The sequence below is a fragment of the Dendroctonus ponderosae genome, unplaced genomic scaffold, assembly GCF_020466585.1.
Source record: "Dendroctonus ponderosae isolate FM_Combo_2020 unplaced genomic scaffold, Dpon_F_20191213v2 Dpon_F_20191213_6, whole genome shotgun sequence".
Lineage (NCBI taxonomy): Eukaryota > Metazoa > Arthropoda > Insecta > Coleoptera > Curculionidae > Dendroctonus > Dendroctonus ponderosae.
In genome coordinates, this window is record NW_026018814.1 from 6,742,880 (window position 1) to 6,765,830 (window position 22,951).

Here is a 22,951-nt window from a genome sequence, read left to right on the forward strand (position 1 = left end):
AAACGTCTGCGCTGTTTTCGGTTTTTTGCCTGTTGGAGTTGAATTAAAAGGAAAATGCTAGTCGAATCTCTTTCGCTGTCCTGGGAACTGGAAGTTAATGCTATTTTCTCTGATTTGTAGGCTTTGCTCCGAAGTTTCCCACTTGTGTTTCATTCCTCATTAATGATAATTTCACATTACTCCTTAGCAGGGTAACCTTCCTTGATTTAAGCAGCTTTATAGAAGTGGTTTAACAACAGTTCTCCTTGCTGCAAACGCGTGAGCTTTTTAGCCTGATTTAGGTGATTTGCCTTTGACACTTTCGAGTGTTTCTTTAGAACCCACGCCCGATGTCGAGTAGATGAAGCTTTTCTAAATCTCACTTCATCCTAGTGTCACTTGAAATAAGAAACCATTGTTTGATATTTTACCTGGCTGATTAGTATTCCATTCGTCTGGTTAGATGCTACCCTGATTTCGTTGATTACATCAGCGAAATTTTAGCACAAGGTAAATGACGCCATCCAGCGCTGTGTTTTCTATGAACGAAGAGACGAAAAAAACGACAGACAAACAAACAAATCATTAAACAGATTGAATGGCAAATCGTGAAAATGCGGGTTTTAGTCGATCGGGTATTTTTAAATCGTTATGTCACCTGTTTAAACAGAAGTCAACACAAGGGGGACTCCAAACAAGTTCATGACGCAACTGAAATGATTTTAATATAAAAATTACCGGTTGCAAACTCACATGATTGGACATGTTAATTTTAATTTAAGTTTCTTCTGCTATTTATATCGGTAGCTGTGTTTTTCTCAATGTAAATGAATGAAAATGGCATTAACTAAGCGTTTAGCCAAGTTTTCGTTGGGCTTGGCCAAGGAAAACTTAGCAACTTTTCCAATACACCAATGGAAAAGTTAATTTTCTCACGGATATGAGCTATTAATGTATTAATGTCGTTCGCACTCAAACACATTCGTCAAAATAAAGCACACAATACCCGGCAATTTTCCTGCTACTTTGTCTTATTGGTTTGACACCTAAACGCCTTTGGACAGTCGGTAGATTTGTAATCATTTAGTAGTGGATATTGCTAAAATAACTGTTTCAAGGACGGATCGCTCATTAATCTGACCACTGGCTTCATTACGATTCTATAGTGGAACAAAAAGAATTTTCTCAGGGTTGGGCTTAAGTAAAACGTTCATTTCCAAGTAATTTGTTAACTCATGTAAAAAAGGCTTCCCAAACAAGAAAAACCCAAACTCGGATTAGTGAAATATGTTTTTTCTTGAGCTCAATGAAACAACTTGGAAGAGTTTGGTCAAAGGTATTGGAAATGCTAAAGAAGACAAAGTTGAAGCGAAAAGTACAGCAATATAAAAGTTCCAAAATAAACTCATTAATTTTCCGTGAAAGAAGCGACAGAGCTTAAGAAAGCAAACCAATCGGCAAAGTACCAAGATTTAAATAGAAAAATGTGGTTTTTAGAGATGGTCAAGTCAACGCAACCCGATCTACATAAGCGCACGATAGAAAAGCCATTAAAGCAAGTAAAAAACAGAAAAACCGTGCAAACAAATGACTACGATCAGAATTTACTTTGCAAACATCCGAAAAATTGCCACATTTTCATTAATAACTACAAAAATCAATATTTTCGGTTCAATTTTAACTTGAACCTTTCGAGGAATTTGTACTAAGGCATACTCAGAAATCTTCACAAAAACAGATGACAATACTCAGTTTTGCCTGAAAGTATGTCTTAGAAGCTTCTGAGCAAGGGAACCTTTTCTAATATCCTTGCCCCTTTTTATTGCCCCAAAAATCGCCAATTTTAGCGTAATTAAAAAAAACAGGAAGTGAGAGAGTCAAATCTATAAATCAATAAATACGTATAGAATATGTATTTAGAAGAAAAATCAATAAATACATATATGTACACAAATATAAGTTTGAAAAGTCAAAAAGTATTTTTCCAGTAAATATGTGGATGTTCTAATTAAAAGCACAGAAAATTGGCAATATAAAGACATTTTTGGAAGACGCAAGCTCTGTAGAACGGGAAAGAAACACTATCAGACGGTGCTTTTTTGACCATTAACTGAACCCGAAGGGAAAACATATTTATAATATTCTATTCCAAAAAAAGCAACATGTTTTCCACAACCGCCGGGTTGATTTCGGAATAATTTAGTATCAAATTTATGCTCTGTCGACCATTGATCATTAACCAACGGAATCCATGTTACGTATTTTCGCATACTGAGTAAAATCGCTGTCGAAACCATGTTCGACCCTGTTATTTAATAACACTAATTAAGGCTATTTATAATAACGCAATGGCCATTCTTCTACTCGTTCACCGCCAAATAGGTATGTATTATATTAAACATATTCGCGAAATGTTGTTTAGCCATTGCAATCAATGCTCTCCATGGTTTGCTGACGTTTGCCAAGGCTTGAGGAAAAAAGCTGTATATTCGGAGCCGTAAATATTGATAAAATGTATGAAAATATTTGTTTTTAGCAGCCAGTTAACATATGTCAAGGCTGTGGAACTAATGAATATTGTGCATCAACATCCCCTATTAGCTTTAATTTGCTCAAAAGCAAACATGTTTTCAATTTCAACGCCTACAGTGAAAATCAAGCGTGCTTGAAGATTATTTAATTACCCTTTATAATCAGTCTTATTAATTAGTGTTTTATTCAAATTAAACGCCACGTTTTTATGTGATTATTTCACTCCGTTTACATATTTTTCTGTTACATTTTCCACCATACGTTCCTAAGCAGGTTTCCGCGGGGCATATTAATTACCCAAATTGTTCATGTTTCTTGGCCTGTAATAGTTAAACAGTACCGTTGAAAACGGTTTGTAAAGCTCCAACCAACAACTAGTAAACCAGTCCGGCTTTGCATTATCCCACAGTGAAATGCAGCTGTTTTTTTTTCAAGTCTTCACTTCTGAGCCAAGTAAGCGCCAGTTCCGCATTGGCACACCCTGTACACGAGTCTGGGGCAATAACTCATTGCAAAATATCTACCTTGTTCTTTGTTGATACGTTTTTACTGCGATCTATGGTAATTTTGGGCCCACGCCACTTCTCCCATTATGGTAGCGATAGGAAAGGGCTTCGGGTCTGCATCTAGCGCCCACCTGCCTTGTCCGACAAGGTTGGAAAATGTGGTATTAAGGTGGGTGATCTCAAAGATGAGGAATGTAGACGGCAAACAAGTAGCCAGCAGCTTGAATTTGGGTCATGAAAATTGCTGGTTTCTAGTTCTACCAAATGGTTATCAACCATTTCTCCCCGTTTCCAATTTTTTATTCTCGACTCTGTGGAATCAGCAACGCAAATATTCTATTCTGGAAAGTTGTCGGCGATTATTTCTACAACTTACCTGACCACCACATCACGAGAGGATCATAAGGACAATTACACACGGATATAAAAAGAATTGGCATCACTTTTTCGGCAAACATTCCCCAGGCATTTGACCAAATTTTTTCCGATTCTTTTCCTGTTATTATCGCTCTATTTTCGTATTCTGATTCCACTCACAGGCAAAGTACGGCGCTCAAACTGTGTGTGAATGCTGAACTACACTCAGGTACAATTCACATGATTGACTTTATCGGCCATAGTTTATAAATAGGCTTAAAACAGGCGAAATTGTTATTTTTATCGGCGCAATTAAAACTTCTAGATTAGAACGAATGACACGTACATGTTTTTCGTTTTCGGGACTGAGATAAAACGGCTTTTATTAGTGTTAAGAAGATTTGTGAAACTGATTCAAACTAACACAAAAATCCACTCAAGAAATTCCCAAGTTCAATTCGGGCTGTTATCTCTAGAAAAATTAGAAGACAATCGAAAGGAACTTCCATTTATACGAAAAGTGTATTATGTTATGCAAGGTGTTATGTTAAGCAAAAAATATAAATTGTATGTTCCGTTGGACGATTTTTACGTTATTGGCTCTATTTCGTTTCTTGCTGTAACTTTCGAGCATTAAGAACTTTCTTATTGTTCAAGTCTTTATTTTGGAAAACTAACTTCTCATCCATGTTTTTTTCATTTAGTTTATTTAGATTCCTGCCGCTTCTTTCATGTTTTGATGGCAAGTAACTTGACTTGGCATTTTTCTTCACACTTCACATTCATCTTGAGTTTCGCTTTCTTTAACTTTCCGACGTTTTACTTAGCACTTTCCTTCCTAATTAAAAAAAAGTCTTTCACCAACTTTCCCTGTTCCGTTAAGGTCAAATTTTCTGAACAATCTGGAATTTTTCCTTTTGCTTTTTTATCTGGTTTTTGATATCGTCTTGTTTATCCATAATTGTGTTTGTTATGTGCATTTGATGTCGTTTTTTAGGAATTCTATCGTTTCTTAAATATTTTTGGATCGCTAAAACTTTCGCATTTAGTTTCAACATGCGATTTATCCAAAACTCTTTGCAGCTTTGTTTGTCCATTTTTTCCTCGACATTCTTCGTTAATTATATCTGCAGTTCCTTCAGGTAACTTTGTTTGTTCCATTAAGGCAACATTTTGTGAAACATCTGGAATATTTACTTTTAATTTTTTTCTTGGCTTTTGTTTTTATCCATATTATATTCTTATTTGGTGCCCTTTAGGTGTATTTAATGATGTTTTTTTTAAGTTCCTGTCGTTACTTCATAATTTTTATCAATCAACAAAACTTCCAGCTTTAGCTTGAAAAAGTTCACATTTTCTGCAGATTTGTAGTCGTTGACTTGCCTGATTGTTTACCTCGCGTATTCCGTCTTGATTTCTTGGGTTCCAGTGACTTTTGCCGCTTTCTTTCTCCATTCAGCCATTTGAGCCTTAACTCGAATTTTGTCAGGCATTCAGTATTTTTCCTTTTTATTTTTGCCTGCTTTTGATATGTTGTTTGCCTGAACTAGTTTTTCATTTGTGCCTGTTGATGTAATTTTTTTACTGCTCATTTCCTAGGTCTGCACATTATTCACAACTTAATTTTGATCTTTTGATTTTTTGACCAGCTCCTTCATCAATACCAGACGTGTTTAAAATTGCTCTAAAACTAGAGCAATTTTAAATCCGAATTGTTCCGAAACCCTTCAGTTCTGGAAAAGGTTGATTTATTATGTTGATGAGGCTTTGGTTGCTTTGATAAGGGCGTTAATTTTTTTGTAAGACGATATTGACTCCAAATCCTTTCGTTAGTTTCGTATGCTAAAAACACTTCCACGGCACTGATAGTTACGCAAGAAGACACTGTTGAGCCATTAACATAATATTGTTGTTTAACTGCTGCGTCGTGCCCAGAATTGGTTATTACAGTTTAAAAGTTACAAACTTTCGTGCTTTTCATGTTATTTAGGTTTTCATTGCCATTTCCAACGGAACAACCCCACTTTCGAATAAATCAAACACTCAGAAACAATACAAAAGAAGCTTCTAATGTGGCAAACTGGATCAATTTTTTCACATAAACTAATGTAGGCTCACTCGCGCGCGTTTGTTGTGAAATGTTTACGAAACAAAGAAAAAAAACACTTTCGTACTTTTACATTACATTTTTTGAAAAAAAAACAAATTGGAAATAAAGTTGATTGGTTTTATTAGCAGCACTTAGAGTGCCTCCCCTATACTTCACATGTTTATTTTCACCATAAATCTGAAGAAACTTGTTCCGAAGCGAATGTGCTAATTGATTTCGGTGGTAATTAATTCAACAATACGATCAACGCTAAAAATACACATTGTTGAAGTGGAACTGGCGAGTCGTCGTAGAGCATTGGACGAGTTCGCATGCGGTCGGCGCAATTCAGCCGGTCGATCGTGAATGGATTTTATCGTTATGACGGTGAAATTGTCAGTTTTGAGCGAATCGCGATCGGGAGTGTGAAAACCGCTCCGAACGACTCAGGAAAAATGATTTTCGAAACAGTCGAAACCCGAACGTGAACCATATGCTTTTAAGACTAAGTTTTTTTCGCTTAATTATTTAATTCGATGTGTCAGTGCTCCATATAGTTGAGTGCGGATTTTTTTATAATTTATTTGAGAATTGTGACTGATTTTGCAAAATGAGTCGAGAGTACGATTTTCGTCATGAATTGTCCAACGTTCCTTGGGTAAGCGCCAGTCATCGATACTAAAGTCTAAACAGGAAAAGTTCAGAATAATTCCAAGTTCCATTCATTCATCCGATGGTCTGATAAGAGCGAAATTCGGAATTTTTATCTAGCTACTACTCGAAGCGTGTCATGGATTACTAATTTTACTCAAACCAACGGGAATTTCACCTTCAAAAACCACCCTTGTCGATTAGGGCTATTAATTATGTGCCCTGGTTAGAAGGAAAAGAGTTTCCTCGGCCTATAAATGGGGCAATTTTTTTCCTGTTTATCGTGCCACTCCGTTAAATAATTGATGCAAAGGAAAAATATTAATATATCTTATACGTTATTATATATTATATATGAAAATATTAACCATGAAGTCTAAAAAATTGCTGCAAAGATCTTAGATAGTTTTTTTTTAACAAATTACCAAATTTTCAAAGATTTACTCTTATATAAACACTGATCACGATCTAGAAATGATAAGTCAAATTATGATTAATTAATATTTATAATTCATAAGTAAATTTTTGAAATTGTTTAATAATTGCTAGATGGCTTATTGTTTGTTACGTGGAAGATCACAATGTTTAATATAAATCATGAACGAACTATGTTTAAATTTAGTTCATCAATTTTCCTCAATTCCTCAAGTCATTGAGTTTTTGGATTCGTAAATATTTTTTATTTTGAATTGTTTTTGTTATCGTAGTACTTGAATCTTTATTGAGAATTTCTGGTATTTTTCACCCTTTTCAATCTTTTTGAATTTCGCTTTTCCTGCACGTATTTTAGGCCCCAAATCGAGAAACAAAGTCTTGAGTCGAAAGAGTTGGGCGTTTGTTGCTATTTCACATTTAATATTTTCGTTGCTTAATAATTATTCTGTGCGATAAGTTATTTTGAACACCTGATTGTTCTTTTTTAACGCTTTGTGTAACAATCAAAAGTTTCTTTTCCTTTAAGATCGATTGTTGAAACATAAACACGCTCAAGTTGTTATTATATTTTATTAGCTTGAAATATTTTATATTCGTTTCTCTAAAAATATCTGTAATAATAACAGAATATTTATTCAACAACCACATTGAACCCTGAACTATATTTCAACCAAATAACTTCAGCAATAATCGGTAATCAACTACCGGCACCCGGGTATTTTAATTGTAAGCAATTGATGAAATCTATATCGGAATTCCCGATCGAAATTTATAACTAAAACCAGCAGGTGTAAATAGTTACGAGTTTCCTTAATCTAAAAGCTCAGAGGATAAAGTTACTGTATGGCTTTATGGGGATTAAATTGCATTAAAAAGCTCAAGCGCATTTAGGTTGGAGAGTAGTGGCATGCATCTCAATTAAAAACTGTTCAAACTTATAAGCTCTAACCTAAATAACACAACCGAACTTTAAATAGTTAGTCCATTTTGTYCTTTTGGTATTTTCCGCATAGTTATTCGTTGATTAATTAACAATTAGAATAAAATTTTATGAGAATGTTTTCTTCAACSGAATTGAAAATTACAAGGGATGTTTCTCCATTGCCAAATAAATAAAACACTTGCTAGTAGCCCCTTGCCGRTAAGTCTTTGAAACTGTCTGGATCGTTTTCTGGCACGTCTGGCATAGCGCCAACTTTTGGATATTTTTATTTCGATCCGCTCTAACATGTTGTCAKCAGGATCAATGATTTGCCTGTGGACTTTTGTTTTGGGTCGCGACATGTTTTCCATTCAGTCAATTTCGCAAGCATGTGAATGCTTGAATGGAACATTCCAGCTGTTATCATTTTTATCTTACATAATGGAATCTTCAACTGCGATTGGGACACCGAAATGTTTGCCCGCACGATTGTTATTTTTATTAGGAAACTTTATTTCGATGTATTCATTTTAAATGGTCTGGATTTCAACTGCAACTGCATTCACTTTTGCCCTCTATGAATATATTTTCACTCATTTTATTGTCGACAAGAACATATTGTTGGGGTGTTATTTTCATATACCTATGCAATGGAGATAATCATCGAAATTGTTGATAAATTTTGCATAAATGCGCTCATAAACTGTGTTTAACCTAATAGGGTGACATCACTGCTTAAATTAGGAATACAAACATAGTTTGAATATACCTGTGATAAGAACCCGGCTTATTTACCTGAACGGAAAGCTCATTTGCCTAGCAAACGAATTTTCATTTTTAAATATTCAAAAGTGCGCTGTGTACTTTTCTGCTGAAGTTCAAGTGCGTTTGAACTTCAATTCCCCCGATGTGACTGAATGGCTATAAATACTTAATACGCATCGAGTTGAGTTCAAGTATCTTTTGTTGATTTATCCATGTATATGGCAGAATAGGTATTTTTATTAGTTTCGAAGGTGAGAAGTTAGTCAAGACGACAGTAACTGGCTATGTAAAGTAGATACCGCCAAACTTTCGTAAATGGCTGTAAATGTTGGCTTCCCACTCGAAAGCAAGTTGCCCAAGACCAAGCAAAACCCACACCGCAACTGTTGGTCTATGATATTTTTGTCGGTTTACTGATAAGCGATTAAATGATGAAATGTTTTATTATAAATTGGATTTTATATCAGCGGCTTGAACATTTCCAGACCGTTCAATGCAACCGATTAATATGCTAAAATCTTATTGACTTCAAAAATACAGAATATATTAAATTACCAATACAGAAATAACTTCTCTGTGGATTAAAACAATTGGTTGCCCTAGATTTTCCTTTTTATCTCCCAATTTGGCAGGCTTTTCACTCCTAATTTGGCAAACCTGTTGGGTTGTTTTCTTGTACACACGTGCGTACGCCAGTAACAAATTATTTATTTCGCAACTAAATCCTCAAATGAAATCGTTTTGCCAATAATAACTCTAGGATTTTCGCAAAATCCTAGAGTTATTTCAACAGATTGATTGATGTTTGTGCGTAAAATGTCAAGGTTTTTATCTTCTTAGAGGCTACGAAATTAATTTTAACTGCAATAATTGAATTCAACATACTTAAAGGTATGAAATGTTTCGAAATGTGGCTTCCTAGTCAGTCTATGGTAATAAATTATTGCAATTTGCATATTTTTGTGGCATTTATCGGAGTAAAAGGAACTAAAATTCCTTCATGTGCCATCTACGACTATCTGAGGCTGGAGAGGTTTGTAGTAAAGCAAAAGCATTCAAAACATTGAAGCAAGTGAAAACACTCAAAAAATCTGCTATTTTTAGCTATTGCACATACTGATGAGTATTTACATAAGATTAATTATAAAAAAAAATTCTAAACGTAATTAATCGCCTTACTTCATCAGGTTTGTGGTTCTGTAGCCTGATACGGGGTAATTTAATATGCACTCACTGACCACAGCAAGTGGTTTTCGTTATTTAATTTATTATCAGCGAATTCTCTGGGAAGGTTGAAATAACTGGAAAATCGGGTTACAAGAGAAATTTATTTATTCTCATTTCCCTACCAAGCACTCCTACAGAAAGAAAAACTTGCTTGCAACCGTTGAGTGTTTCAAACTTTGAAACCACTGCCTTAAAGTTCGAAAAACTCACTAGTTTCACCTAATGACAGCGAAAATTTGACTTTAACTCAGTTAAATTTCAGGAGTTGGCGCAGTGTTTCGGAAATGGCTTGTTGCGCCAACCCAATGCACCGGCGCAGTTGCGTTGCAGTCACTCATTTGGTAAAATGTCGCTCCTAAAAATCTGGTGACCTTTTTTTTGTTAGGTGTTAAAATTCCAGCCCCGGGCCTCGTAAAACTGTCATCCTCCCCTGGGTTAAATGCTAAGCGCAATTCAAAGTGCGGCACAATGAGACGCGAAAGTGAGTTATAACGAAAAATACTCGAAAACGAATAAATTTTGCGCGCTTCTTTTACGCAACTGCATACTCTTCAATAAAAAACTCCGACTCACTACTACTACAAGCCAGTATACATTTGAAAAATTCCCATTCTGGAGAAAATGTTTTTTTATTGAAATTTTGGTGTAAACTTGCACCTAAATGTCTGATATTCAAATTTCATATGACTTTTTGTGATAAATTAACCAGAATTTACTCACGCACGTTATTATAACTGAATCGAATTACCAATTCTCTATCCAATGATATAAAAACATTCAGAGATCACAATAGATTCTGACCACGAAAATACATTTACGGGGTTATTTCCAGCATTAAAGTTTAACAAATTCCCAACTCCTAATCTATCGACAAAATCTTTTTGGACGTTATTAATCTTCTCTGTGGAAATATTGCTAACAACCATTCGGATCCGATTGTTAAATTTCTCAATTATATTAAGTTTATTCTTATAAGAAGGCATATCCCTAAAAAAAGTCCGAATGATTCAAATAAGGCGATCTTGTCGTCCATCCTATTGGTTCGCGCTTTTCTATTCATCGACCTGGAAAGGCGTTATTTAAGTCCCTTCAAACCTCTCAATTATATATATCTGGATCATTTTTGATACAAAAGAGCSAAACATGGGATTAAGTCATTTTACGAAAAATCTAAATATATTCACTGGGTTTGCATMGACATCCACTTCACTTGCCAGGTACCGAAAATTTTACTTGTTAATTTCACSATTGACACRAAAAGTAGATTCGTCAAAAAATCAGATAAATGGGCGCATCCGAGGTCGGTTGCAGCGCAGACAAAAGGATAGCGTCTTGCAAACMTATTSAGCTTACTGTAAATGTTTGGCAAATTTCCTCAAATTTAAGCAGTTTAACTATTCAAATAGTCTACTAGATAGAATCTATCATATAAAATTGCGGCTTGAATTCTTAGAGATGCTACAGAACATTTTTTTTTTGTTTAACCGAGAATAATTTTGTATTTACACACGCTTTTTTTGGAAATTCCAGAGGTTGGTCGAGCAGATGCAGCCTCAGCCTTTCCGGACATTCAGAACGGAGTTCCACATGAGCAGTGCGAGCGAGCATACTTCAACGTACACGACCACAACGCACTACAGCAAACAGTAAGTTTAATTTTAAAGCCGTAATTCGCTCTCGATGCAACGATCAATTTCACTTTGATACAGATTCGTTCAAACAACGAAATCGTCATCATCGTCGAGATCGGAAAATGGCACCACCATCAAAATATCCGAGAACAAACAAGATCAATCGACCGACGAGACGGATAAAATCGCGAACGGTCGACCGCCCGATAAACACACCACCCTGACGCAAATCATTCAAGAAGGGCCCCAAAATTGGGGTACTTCCATGCAATTTACCGAAATCAAGTCGCTGAAACGGGTACATAAAGTGCACGAAGGTATCGGCACGGAAAATATCACCGACATAGCCGGTATTATCAATCCATACACTGGCGAGCAGATGACGGTGAGAGATGCGATTTTGGAGCGAATTCTGGACGTGCGAACTGGCACGATAATCGCCTCGCCTGATGGCACACAAATAAGCATTGAAGAAGCGAAAACGCGAGGCCTCATCGAACCGAAGGTGGCCGATAAGCTTCAAAGTCCGTGCGGTATCAAAGAAGATGGGCACGAGCTGACCCTACTTGAGGCAATCCAGAAAGACATTTTCGAAGCAGAACAAGGCCTGATCGACCCATCAGAAAAGCGGCTGAAGGTATCACATTCCATGACAATTAATCAAGCCATTGATGATGGAAAAGTCGATGTAACGTCTGGCACGTATCGATTGGAATCTGGCGGAACAATCGATATTAAAGAGGCGTACAAACGAGGCTACCTCCTACAGCATACGGAAGTCAAGCTACAAACCGAGGCTTTGGCATTAACTGACGTGATAACCCAGGGGTTGATTGATGAAGTTACCGGGTGGATTATCGACAGAAATACCGGGAACAAGTATCAAATCGATGCGGCAACCAAATGCAACATCGTCGAAGGGGATTTGAGGGAAATCGTTGAACAGAAGTCGGACTCGAAAATTACCGTTCTCCAAGCTTTAGATAGGGGTATTATTAATCCGAAGTTAGGCAAATTCGTCTTGGGCCACGAGAAAGTTTCTCTGCTCGAGGCCAAGCGGCGGCAGCTGATCGTTAAACCGAAAACTCTAAAAGAAGTCGTCGACGATAATCTAATGGATGAGGAAGGTAAGATTTTGTCCCCGCTGCACCAGTCGAGATTGACTCTTCTGGAGGCGGCGAATAGGGGCGTTTTGGACATTGATCAAGTTAAATGCATCGTCGATTTTCGCACTAACGACCTTATTACCCTCAACGACGCATTACGTGAGGGAATCATTTTACCGGAGGGCAAATTCCGAAATTCCGTAACGGGCGAAACTTTGACAATCCAAGAAGCGGTAAGTAGGGGCTACATAATATCCGTAGTTAAAAAATCCATTTTCGACGTCGACGGCTTCCAGCCCCCCGATAAATCCGACCATATAAGCTTCAATGCAGCGATCGCTAAGGGCTTTATTAGTAAGAAACACGACGGTAGCTTATTAGTGAATAAGAAGAGCGGCAAGCTGATCACCTTCACCGAAGGTATTCAGTCCGGTCAAGTGAAACCCGAGGTACATGAAATGTTAACGCGCGGTGTAGGTATTTACGAGAATCGCAAAGAACTCAACGTTTTAGAGGCGGTTTTCAAGGGGCACATTGACCCGAAAAACGGCAACTTAATAGACATTAAAACCAACAAAGTGATTTATCTTAAGGAAGCCATCGCTCAACATCTGATTACCCCCGAAGGGGCAGCCACTTTGAACAGCCTTTTGAACTTAAACGTGTCCACGCGCATTACTCGCACTTTAGTGCAACGCTATGTTACTGTAACCAGCAAAGACGTGAAGCAGGAAATCATCACCTATACCGAAGCTTTACGATTAGGTTTAATTAATAACGAAATGCAAACCTTCACCGATCCAATCACGCATCAAGTCATTCCAATCGTCCAAGCGATCAGTGAGGGCCGTCTGGCTCCTGATGTGGACAGTTCCGAAAAAGTGATCGCTCCTAAGAGCTCGGCTGTGATTACGATAGTAAGTAGAAAAGAAGTCCCCATTCATCGCGAGTCGATGCAAATCGACCAACAAACGGTTTATTCGGAGAAAAAGTCTTCAGAGAACATTCACCGAGAGTCGATGCAAGTCGACCAACAATCCCTCTATTCCGAGAAAAAGTCCTCGGAGAAGCAAGTCTACGAACTGCCCAGCGAAGGCTGGCTGCTTTCAGATGCCATCAACCAGAAGCTCTTCGACCCAGTCACCGGCCTCTTTATTATCCCCGGAACTGATCGACTAGCCAGCTTCGAGGAATGCGTCAACTTAAAGCTAATTTGCTCGAATTCCGCCACTGTTCTCGACCCAATCAGCAAGAGGAAAATGAGCATAACCAAAGCGCTGGATAAAAAGATCCTGGACAGCACTGGCCATTACAGAATCGGCAACGAGAAGCTGACAATAGAAGAGGCAATTAACCGCGGCTTTATTATCCTCGAAGACTCCACACAAATGGCTGAATCTCAACGATTGCTGCAAATCACCAAATCCGAAGGCCAGCCGCCTAAAGTGGAAGTATCCGCAGTGTTGGACAAAAACCCGCCAGTTTACACGGAGGTGAAAATTGCCCAAACCGGAACAGCTGAGCCGGTAGAGTTGCAACCGGGCATCATCTACGATCCCTCCATCAACGCAGTTGTTTACCCGGACAAGAACCAGGCCGTTGATCTAATCACCGCCGTGCTCGAGAACAAAGTTTCCTCCGATTTGGTTAAAGTCACCGACCCATTCACAGGCAAACCAATGGAAATCAAAGAAGCCATCAGGCGCAACATCGTCGACCCGGAAAAGGAACAATACAGAGACAAAGTGGGGCAGAAAATGTCCCTAAAAGACGCGGCTCGATTCGGAATTATCACCGTAGTCGGCGCCCCAATAGCAGCAGTCACTTCCGTGGTAAAAACCATCAAGACCTTATATGTAGTCAACCCAAAAACCGGGGAAAAAATACCCGCCGAAGTCGCTCTGCAAGAGGGTCTGATCGACTTGGCAACTTACGAAAAAATGCAGTCTGAACTGGTGGAAAACTCTCAGCCCATAACCACCACAACCACCGTGACCAGAACCAGTTTGAAAGTAACCGATGCGAAAACTGGAAAAACCTACACCAGCCATGAGGCTCTAGAGCAAGGCCTGATCACTCCACAACAGATGGAGGAGTTGGAGCAGCAAAACAAGGAAAAAGTGAAACTTCTGGACACAGCCACCATCAGTCTGAGTGACGAAAGCGGGCCTTCGGAGGCCGACAAGACTCGAGCGCGAATTACCACTGAGCCCACTTACAGAGTGAAAATCGGCAGAGCGCAATCTTTGAGCCCAGACCGAGAGGCCAAGAAGGTCGTGCTACAAAAGCTGCGAAGGAAAATCGTCCGGCCAGAAGACGCAGCCAAAACCGGCTTGCTCGAATCCGAAGCCGTTTCCCTACTGGCAGATAAAGCCAACTTTATAACCGAAGAGGGCGAAACCCTAACACTACAGGAGGCTTTGGAAGCAAACAAAGTCGACGGAAACCAGGGAATCATCATCGACCCTCAGAGAGGCGACCAATTGACCATTAGTCAAGCAATCGAACGCGGCATTCTAGACCCCGATGGTTCCAGTGAGATTCTAGTGCCTTTAAATCGCAGCCTATCCATTCCAGAAGTGATCAAACAGGGCCTACTGGATCCTGCGACTCAGAAAGTTGTGCATCCGGAAACGGGGGCTCATTTAAGCATCAGCGAAGCAATAATCTGTGATATTATCGACCCACTCAGCACGCTAGTGGAAAAAACTGGTGATAAAGTTACGCTAAGTGAGGCGCTGGAAAGTGGCGTCGTTGATGATGAAACATCGGTAGTGGAAACCAAGAGCGGAGCTAAAAATCTGGAAGACGCCGTTAAAGACAAGGTGTTTGACGAGGCAACGCCCAAAGGGCCGTTACAGTTGCCGCCTGCCGGGATGACTTTGTCCGTGGCCATCAAGAGAGGGCTGGTTGACTCCGATACCAAACACATTATAAACCCGGTTACGAAAGAGTCCATCTCCATTAGTGAGGCCATCAAGGACAACTTTATAATGTCCTTGCCATTCCCTCCAGCGCCAGAAGGAGTCAAGCTGGACGAAGCATTGGAGTCCCAGCTAATCGACACAGACGCTGGCACCTTCAAGGACCCAAAATCCGGTGAAACCTACCCAGTGTCGGAAGCAGTGGAAAAGGGCATGTTAATAATCAAGGAACCCACAAGCGCAGTATACTTCAGCGCCAAACCCCCAGTGACTACAGTGACCGAAACTGTCAACACGATTCACACTGTGACGACGAAGACCATCGAAATATTATCGGGTTATGCATTGCTGAACAACCAGGAGGTGCAAAACGTCACAACCGGTCAGATTCTTTCAATCGAAGAAGCCAAGAAGCAAGGAATTATCAAGGACGTGAAAGAAACGAAGAATAAAACCATCATCAAAGACATCCACATGTCATTCTCGGATGCTTTGCATAAAGGACTGGTTGATATGAAGGCCGGAACGTACACAGATCCAAATTCCGGAGAGTCCATTCCGATTCAGCAGGCGCTGCAAGAGGGAAAAATATCCGCCACTCCCCAAATAACCGAGGAATCGCGCGAATCTTCAGTCAGCACCTCCAAGTCCACTGAGCTCAACATTTCAGAGGCGTTTGAAACCATCTACGATTCAAAGTCCGAAAAGTTCCTCGATCTGACCGAGAACAAAGAAGTGACGTTCAAAGAGGCCTTGGACAGGGACATAATCGACCCGAACTCGATAATTTACGACGTGGCTGCACAGAAAACCATTTCAATTGCTGCGGCTGTCGATAAGGGGCTCATCGATAGCGAGACCGGCAGGATTAAGGACGAAAAATCTGGAAAAAGCATCGACTTTAAGGAGGCAACCAAGAAAGGGCTGATTGCAGTGCTCGGAGGGTTGGCGTTGCCGGTCATAGCGCCAGTTGCTGCGGGAGTTGCAGCTGTAAATGCCGTTAAAGACTATGCAGAGAAAAAGAAGCTGGAAAAGGAAAAAGAAGTGAAAAAGGTGCAAGAGGAACGCAAGGCAATGACTATTCAAACAGTGGACAGTGCGCAAGCGAAAACCTCCACGGTGCATGTTATTAAGAAGGAAGAGTCCATTATTTCTAGCCCGGACATTGTCAAAATCCTCCCTGTTGGGGACGCCATCTCTCAGAACCTAATCAACCCGAAAACCTGCCGAATAATCTACGGCAACTCTGAGCTGCCCTACACTGTGCAAGATGGCTTGTCGCAGAACAAAATCGGTCCTCTGGATGAAATCCAAATAGTGTCCAACAACAGAGTCATTCTAGTGGACGTGCACAAATCTGCAGTCATTTCCATTTCCAAAAACATGACGGCGCAGAAATTGGCCGAACTGGGGTATTACGATTTGCGGCGAAGGCTCTTCATTGATCCCCAAACAGGAGCCCACATCACCTTTGAAGACCTCGTTTACGAACTAGGAGTTATCGATCCAGACACCGTCCTGGTAAAGGACCTGACCAAGAAACCGGCCGCTTATGTGACTTTGCATGAAGCCTTGCAAAGACCCTTGTTGGATCGCCAGACTGGATACATGGTGGATCCGAAAACCGGCAAAAGAGTGCCGTTCTTTGAAGCGGTCAAGCTGCGATGGATCATCCATGTGGACGACAAGCCCAAGGAGAAATTCAAGCCGATAACGCTCCAGGAAATTGTAAAAACTGAGAAATTCGATCATGAAAAAGTGGAAGTGGCCACTGCAACTGAAACACTGCCACTAATCAAGGCTTTGAACGCGAATATCGTCGATCCGAAGTCGGTAACTATTCGAGACCCGAAGAACATGCAACTGGTGCCCTTCTACGAAGCAGTGGATAAACAGATCGTCGATCCTCAACGTGGTCTGGTGGTGAATACGGCAACGCAAGAAATTATTCCGTTTTCCGAAGCTTTCCTCTCTGGTCTGGTGCTGGCCATTCCCAGGCCTATTTCCCTACAAGCGGTCATCCATAAGGGCATGTACGACAGCGAATCGTTCAAAATGAGAGATCCGTTGACCAATCAGTTGCTGTCCGTGCAAGAGGCCATTGAACGGCAGATAGTCGATGCGAAAATCAGCGAAATCAAAGACACCAAAGAAGACGTTTTTATCATTCTGGATGACGCGATTGCGAATAAAGTCATTGATGCTGAGACTGGTCGGATGATGGACACCAATGCTGGAGCATTGGTGCCATTTGATAAAGCTCTGGAATTGCAGCTGATTAGAACCAAACCAGTGGTGTTCAATTTGCTGCAAGTGATTTTGGCCAATTATTACTCGCCCCAATCGGGGCTGATTATGAACCCGATCACTGGAGATGAAATCACGCTCGCCAAAGCGATAGAATACAAACTAGTCGATCCAGTTACAACGAGAATTAAGGACGACAGACGAGGGCGCATTGTGGAGATACACGAAGCAGTGGAAAGCAGCCTTATCGATGCCGAAAAGGGGCTTTTAACCAACCCGCCGCTGACTTTGGACCAGGCCTATTTGAAGGGCTACATATTAAGCACAGTCTTGCCCTGGTCGCTTCAGGAGACTTTGGCTCAGAACGTCTATGACTCTACGTCAGGCCAAATAGTATTCAACGACTCCAACGTAACAATCAGCCAGGCCATTGAGGGCGGCATAGTGAATCCCAACGTTTTAACTGTGAAGGACCCGAAATCTGGCGAAATCATCACACTGAATGAAGCAATCCAATTGAAGCTGATCGATCCAGTCAAAGGGCAGGCCTACGATCCGATTTCCAACTCGGAAATGAATTTGGTGGAAGCGCAAGAGCGGGGCTTGATTGTGCCTTACAAGACGCAGATAACTCTACCTGAAGCTGTTTTCAAGGGCTTTTACGACCCGACGACTGGCAAGTTCATTAATCCCAAGAACAAAGAACGGCTGAAGGCTTCCAGTGCGATTAACCGAGGCTATGTGGATACTTCCGGCACTTTGGTAACTATTGATGAAGAGATTGTGACTTTTGACCAGGCCGTGACCGAGGGTGTGATTGATACCAACGAAGGATTCATCCTCAGCTACAATGAACATGTGGACTTTAATGAAGCGTTTGAGCGGGGGCTTCTGGTGGAGATTCGCCCTCCTATTCCACTTAGTGAGGCCATAGCCAAGGGCATCTACGACGAGGAGACGCAACTGTTTTTGGACCCGCAAACCGGTCAATATCTAACTCTGATAGAAGCCATTGAAATAAGCCTGATTGATGCCGAATCTGTGAGCGTCAAGGATACGCGAGTGGGAATCTGGAGGAAAATTTCCCTCATTGACGCTATCCACAACAACTACGTGGACGGCAATACTGGAAAGGTGCGGGATTTCGCCAAAGGCGAAAACTTCGAGGTGTCCTTGCAAAAGGCCTTCGATATGGGGATTTTGGTGGACAACAAAGCAGCCATTTCGCTTCAGCGCGCAATTCATCAAGGCCTCTACGACGAAACTACTGGAAAGATTTTGGACCCGTCAACGGACCGGAAGGTCACTTTGCATGAAGCGATCAGGAACTTCAATGTTAACCCCCTGCTGCCATGCTATCTGGATAGAAGGGAAGGTAGGTTGTACAACCTGACGGAAACCTGCCGGTTGGGGATAATTGATAAGCGCAGTGGAACGTTCAAGGAGCCGTTCACCGAGAAAACCATCAAACTTACCGAAGCGCTGAACGCAGGGCTGATTGTTGATATCGAGTCAGCCAACTTCGGCCTGGCCGAGGCACTGGAATTGGGGCTCTACATCCCAGAAGAAGGAGTGTTTGTGCACCCGGCCAGCGGCCGGAAATTCAACCTGAGCGAATCTATTGAAAACGAGCTGATTAACCCGGTCACGTCTCTGGTTAAGAACAGCAAACTCAACAAATACGTCCAGTTGCCCGTGGCAATTGAAACTAGATTAATCGATGACCAATTGAGCACCTACGTGTTTCCTCATGGAAAAACTATCGATCTGATCGAGGCTAGAAACAAGGGCTTGATAGTGACGGCGCGCACTCCTTTGACTCTCGAGGAAACCCTCCGAAACTCCCTTTACCGGCCGGATTCCGGAAAGTTTGCTGATCCAGTTAACAACGAGTTCTACGACTTGAAGCAAGCCCTGGAGAACAAATTCATCGACTCTCAAACCACCGCCCTTAAGGATGCGACTAACAACACCACAAAGTCGCTACTTTTGGCCATAGAGGAAGGAAAAATCGACATAGAAAAGGGCCGAGTACTCGACTCAAAATCCAAAAAGACTTTCAACTTTGACGAAGCCTTCAAGAGAGGGCTGCTGATAACGCTCACCAAGCCGTTGGAAGAAGAAGCTGTGCAAAAAGTGGTAAGTGATAGTGCAGTGTCTCCGAGACAATTGCGCGAATGTGCCTTAGATGAAGCTATTAAGTTTGATATGTTAAATCCGGATGAAGCTGTGATTAAAGACTTACAAACGGGTAAATTTAAGACTGTTGCGGAAGCTGTGAAAGACGGTCAATTAGATTTAGCGAAAACGGTAATTTTCGATGTCCAAGCGGGTAAAGTTAAGTCCCTGGTGGTCACCTACGATCAACTGCTGGTGATATACCTGAAAGAGCCCATTGGGTTTAGGCAGGCCGTTGATAGCGGTCTTTTGAGTATTACTAGTGGTAAATTCACGGTTCCCAACACCAGCGAGGAACTCTCCCTTAAAGATTCAATCGCCCTTGGGTTCGTTGATCCGGATAGCGTTCTACTCAAAGATTCCAATAAGAAAAAGCTAATTAAACTTCCCGAAGGCTTTAGGAAAGGTCTGATTGACGCCGATAAGGGCAATGTGCTGGATAGCGCCACATCCAAACTGTATTCACTGTCTGCAGCCTTAGAATCTGGCCTGTTGATAACGCCCAACATGGGTTTCACTTTAATTGAAACCATCGTATACGGAATTTATAATCCGACCACCGGTTGCTTTACCGATCCGTTTGTCACCACCAGTATTATAGACCGAAAGAAATTGACCCTAGTGGAGGCTATAGATGAAAATCTGGTGGATCCGAGCACAACAGTGGTTAAAGACCTGGATGGCGGAACCATTGAGCCACTTTGGCAAGCAATCGAAAGCAAAGTGGTGGATGCTGTTGCGGGTAGGATACACGACACAGTCGAAAAGAAAGAATACGATTTTGTTAAAGCTCTGGAGAAGGGCCTGATCCTTCCAGCCGAACAACGGGTGAGTGATTTTGCACTATTTCATTGGGATGCTCAAAGTGTTGCTTTATTTATTGTTGTTTTCCTCGTGCATGCTGTTACTGCTCAATACAGATCGAATTCATTCCATTCACATGTTTAATATTTACGTGTTTTTGTCAACTGTTGTGTCACGTTCATAGCGCGATAGTCGATTATGCTTAGCGCCAACAATACTTGATGTTCTTTTATGTGATTTAGATGAAGTTTTCAAATATTTAAGTTTTATAGTGCCACTGGAACTTTTGTGAGGAATATTCGCGTCATATAGGCCGATAAAGCCGTTTTTCTACTAAACGAATACACAAGAGTTGATGAAACCGTTCAAATCCGAAAGCTTTTTAAAACCACTGACACATACTGATTTTTTACAGCTTGAAGCCCTCCAAGAGCTTATCATTTTTATGTTGCGGTGTACCTGCCTGTATTCAGCATAGTGCATTCAAAATGGCATTTTGACCGCCGCATTGCACCCACTTATACTCCATGTAACGTGGATTGGCTTTAATACATTATACGCTTCACGATTTAGATTCTAAAGCGCCTTCATTCATTTCATAATTCACAAAACTTAAATTCCCAGCACTGCGCCTTTAGAATCTAAATCAGCTACATTGAACACTCCATCATCATGGCTCGATAACAAGTAATTTTTGAATAGTAATTCTGCCGATATTTTAAAAGTAGATTAAATAGTAGTAATTTAAGTAACAAAAGCACATTAAACGATTACAAACCAATTCTGTAACAACTCTTAACACCACAGAATAACGTAGATAGAATCCGTTAAACAAAATTTAACATTAACGATTGTATTCAAACTACATAATTATTATTATTTTATTGATTTATATTATATTATTGATGATTTTAAAACAATTAGTTCTGTTCACAGGTTTTCTCTATATTGTCATTCATGTAGGTAACAACATTGATTATTGTTTCGTTATGTTCACTAACATCGAACAACATCATATTTATGTGTGCTTGCTTCAGAATGCATGTGATACGTCTAGGGCATTTTGCCTTTAACTGTTTAGTTTTATATGTTTGTTAATTGTTTTACACACACAGATCGAACCAAGTAACAACAGCCACTTTATTGTCTAAAAATTGTTGTTTAAATCACTTTTTATGTGCGCATCTGGGCTTCACCTGTTGTCTTCAAATTGGAATGGTGTTCTTGAACTAAATCTTGGAAAACTTTGAAAATTGGATGCTATTGGGGATTGGTATGTTGTGGTCTTAAAAAAACAACTTCTGAACTCTATCATTCACTTTTCCTAGTTTTCCACATTTGGCTCAATAATACAATTTTTATTCACCACTTTAAACAATTCAGTCATTTTGTCACCTGGTGGCGTCAGTTTGTGTATTACACATCAGGTAACTCTGATCTTTGCTTGATTTTGCCGCTTCAATCTGCGCCTAAAAATCAATCCAGAGATGGAGAGTGGACCGTTTCCGCATGTACTAATCCATCAAAACCCGATTTGCAGCAAGCCGTCCAAGAAAAGTACAAGCTATGCGACGAAACGTTGTCGAAACTGCTACATTGGATCGGTGAGGTCGAGGACCGAATCGCCTCTCAAGACGTGATTCATGAAGTGGAGGAAGAGCTGCGCAACCAAATCAACAGCATCAAGCAAATCAAAGACGATCTGGAGCAGCACTCCGGGCAAGTCTCGCATTGCGGCGATCAAGTGAGGCAACTGGTGTTAACTGCTGGGGACATTTTGTCCAAGAGCGAAGTGTCGGCGCTGGAAAAGAGCTCGCGCAACCTGAAGACGCGCTTTGATAAGGCGGTGGATAAGACCGACAAGTTGCTGAGACGCCAGCTGGCGGCACGAGATGAGCTGGCCAAGTTGAAGAGCGAACTGAATCTGTTCTCCACTTGGCTGGGAAAAGCGCGAAGAATCCTCGAGGATAAGGAAAGAGCGCTCAGCGACTTGCAAAGATTGGACTCAAGCGCCGACAGCACCAGGGACTTTGTCAGCGATGTTATTGCTCATCAAGCCGACTTGCGGTTCATCACCATGTCTGCCCAAAAGTTCGTCGACGAAGGAAAGGTAGACGATCAACACACTCCCGCAAATTCCCCATAAAACTTTCAAATTTCAGGAATACCTCAACATTCTCAACGACTTCAGAACGTCGCTTCCATCGCGTCTCCCCCACATTGAGCCGCTATCCTCCCAAGACTCTCCAGTCCGCAGTGAGGTGTCTTTAGTCACTCAACAATACCGAGATCTCCTCCATCGGGCCAACAACTTGGCCGACAGACTTTCAGGCGTAGGAGGAAAACAACGCGAATATTCCGATGCGCTGGACAAAGCCAGAACTTGGCTTAAAGACGCCGAGCCCAGAGCCAATAAGTTGCTCAACGAACCAATTGGAGGCGATCCGAAAACAGTGGAAGATCAGCTGCACAAAGCCAAAGCTTTGAACAATGAGTTCGTAGCTAATGGAAAACTCATTGATAATGCTAAACAGGTAAATGAACTTCGTGTTCATGTTAACATGTTGTCAACAAGTGTTCCTTTTAATTTTTGAAATA

General features: G+C 40.8%; 1 protein-coding gene and 1 long non-coding RNA gene across 36 annotated transcripts in view; one reads left to right on the forward strand and one right to left on the reverse strand.

The window, feature by feature from the left end:
- LOC109540437 (microtubule-actin cross-linking factor 1) overlaps window positions 1-22,951 on the forward strand; it is a 125,510-nt gene that overhangs the window by 76,586 nt on the left and 25,973 nt on the right. For 25 of the 35 annotated variants that reach the window (XM_019908812.2, XM_019908818.2, XM_019908802.2 and 22 more), the window contains 4 exons: window positions 10,994-11,109; window positions 11,173-20,377; window positions 21,894-22,463; window positions 22,516-22,887. In XM_019908812.2, the coding sequence (XP_019764371.2) occupies window positions 10,994-11,109; window positions 11,173-20,377; window positions 21,894-22,463; window positions 22,516-22,887 (10,263 nt within the window). Of the gene's footprint in view, window positions 1-5,806; window positions 6,122-10,993; window positions 11,110-11,172; window positions 20,378-21,893; window positions 22,464-22,515; window positions 22,888-22,951 lie in introns of those variants that run through there. The other 10 variants (XM_048667623.1, XM_048667625.1, XM_048667617.1 and 7 more) reach the window with 3 other exon arrangements.
- LOC109540443 lies at window positions 2,642-3,749 on the reverse strand. Its single transcript, XR_002172194.2, has 2 exons — window positions 3,394-3,749; window positions 2,642-3,328 (listed from the first exon to the last, which is right to left on the reverse strand). It is a non-coding gene; the product is annotated as an uncharacterized LOC109540443 (long non-coding RNA).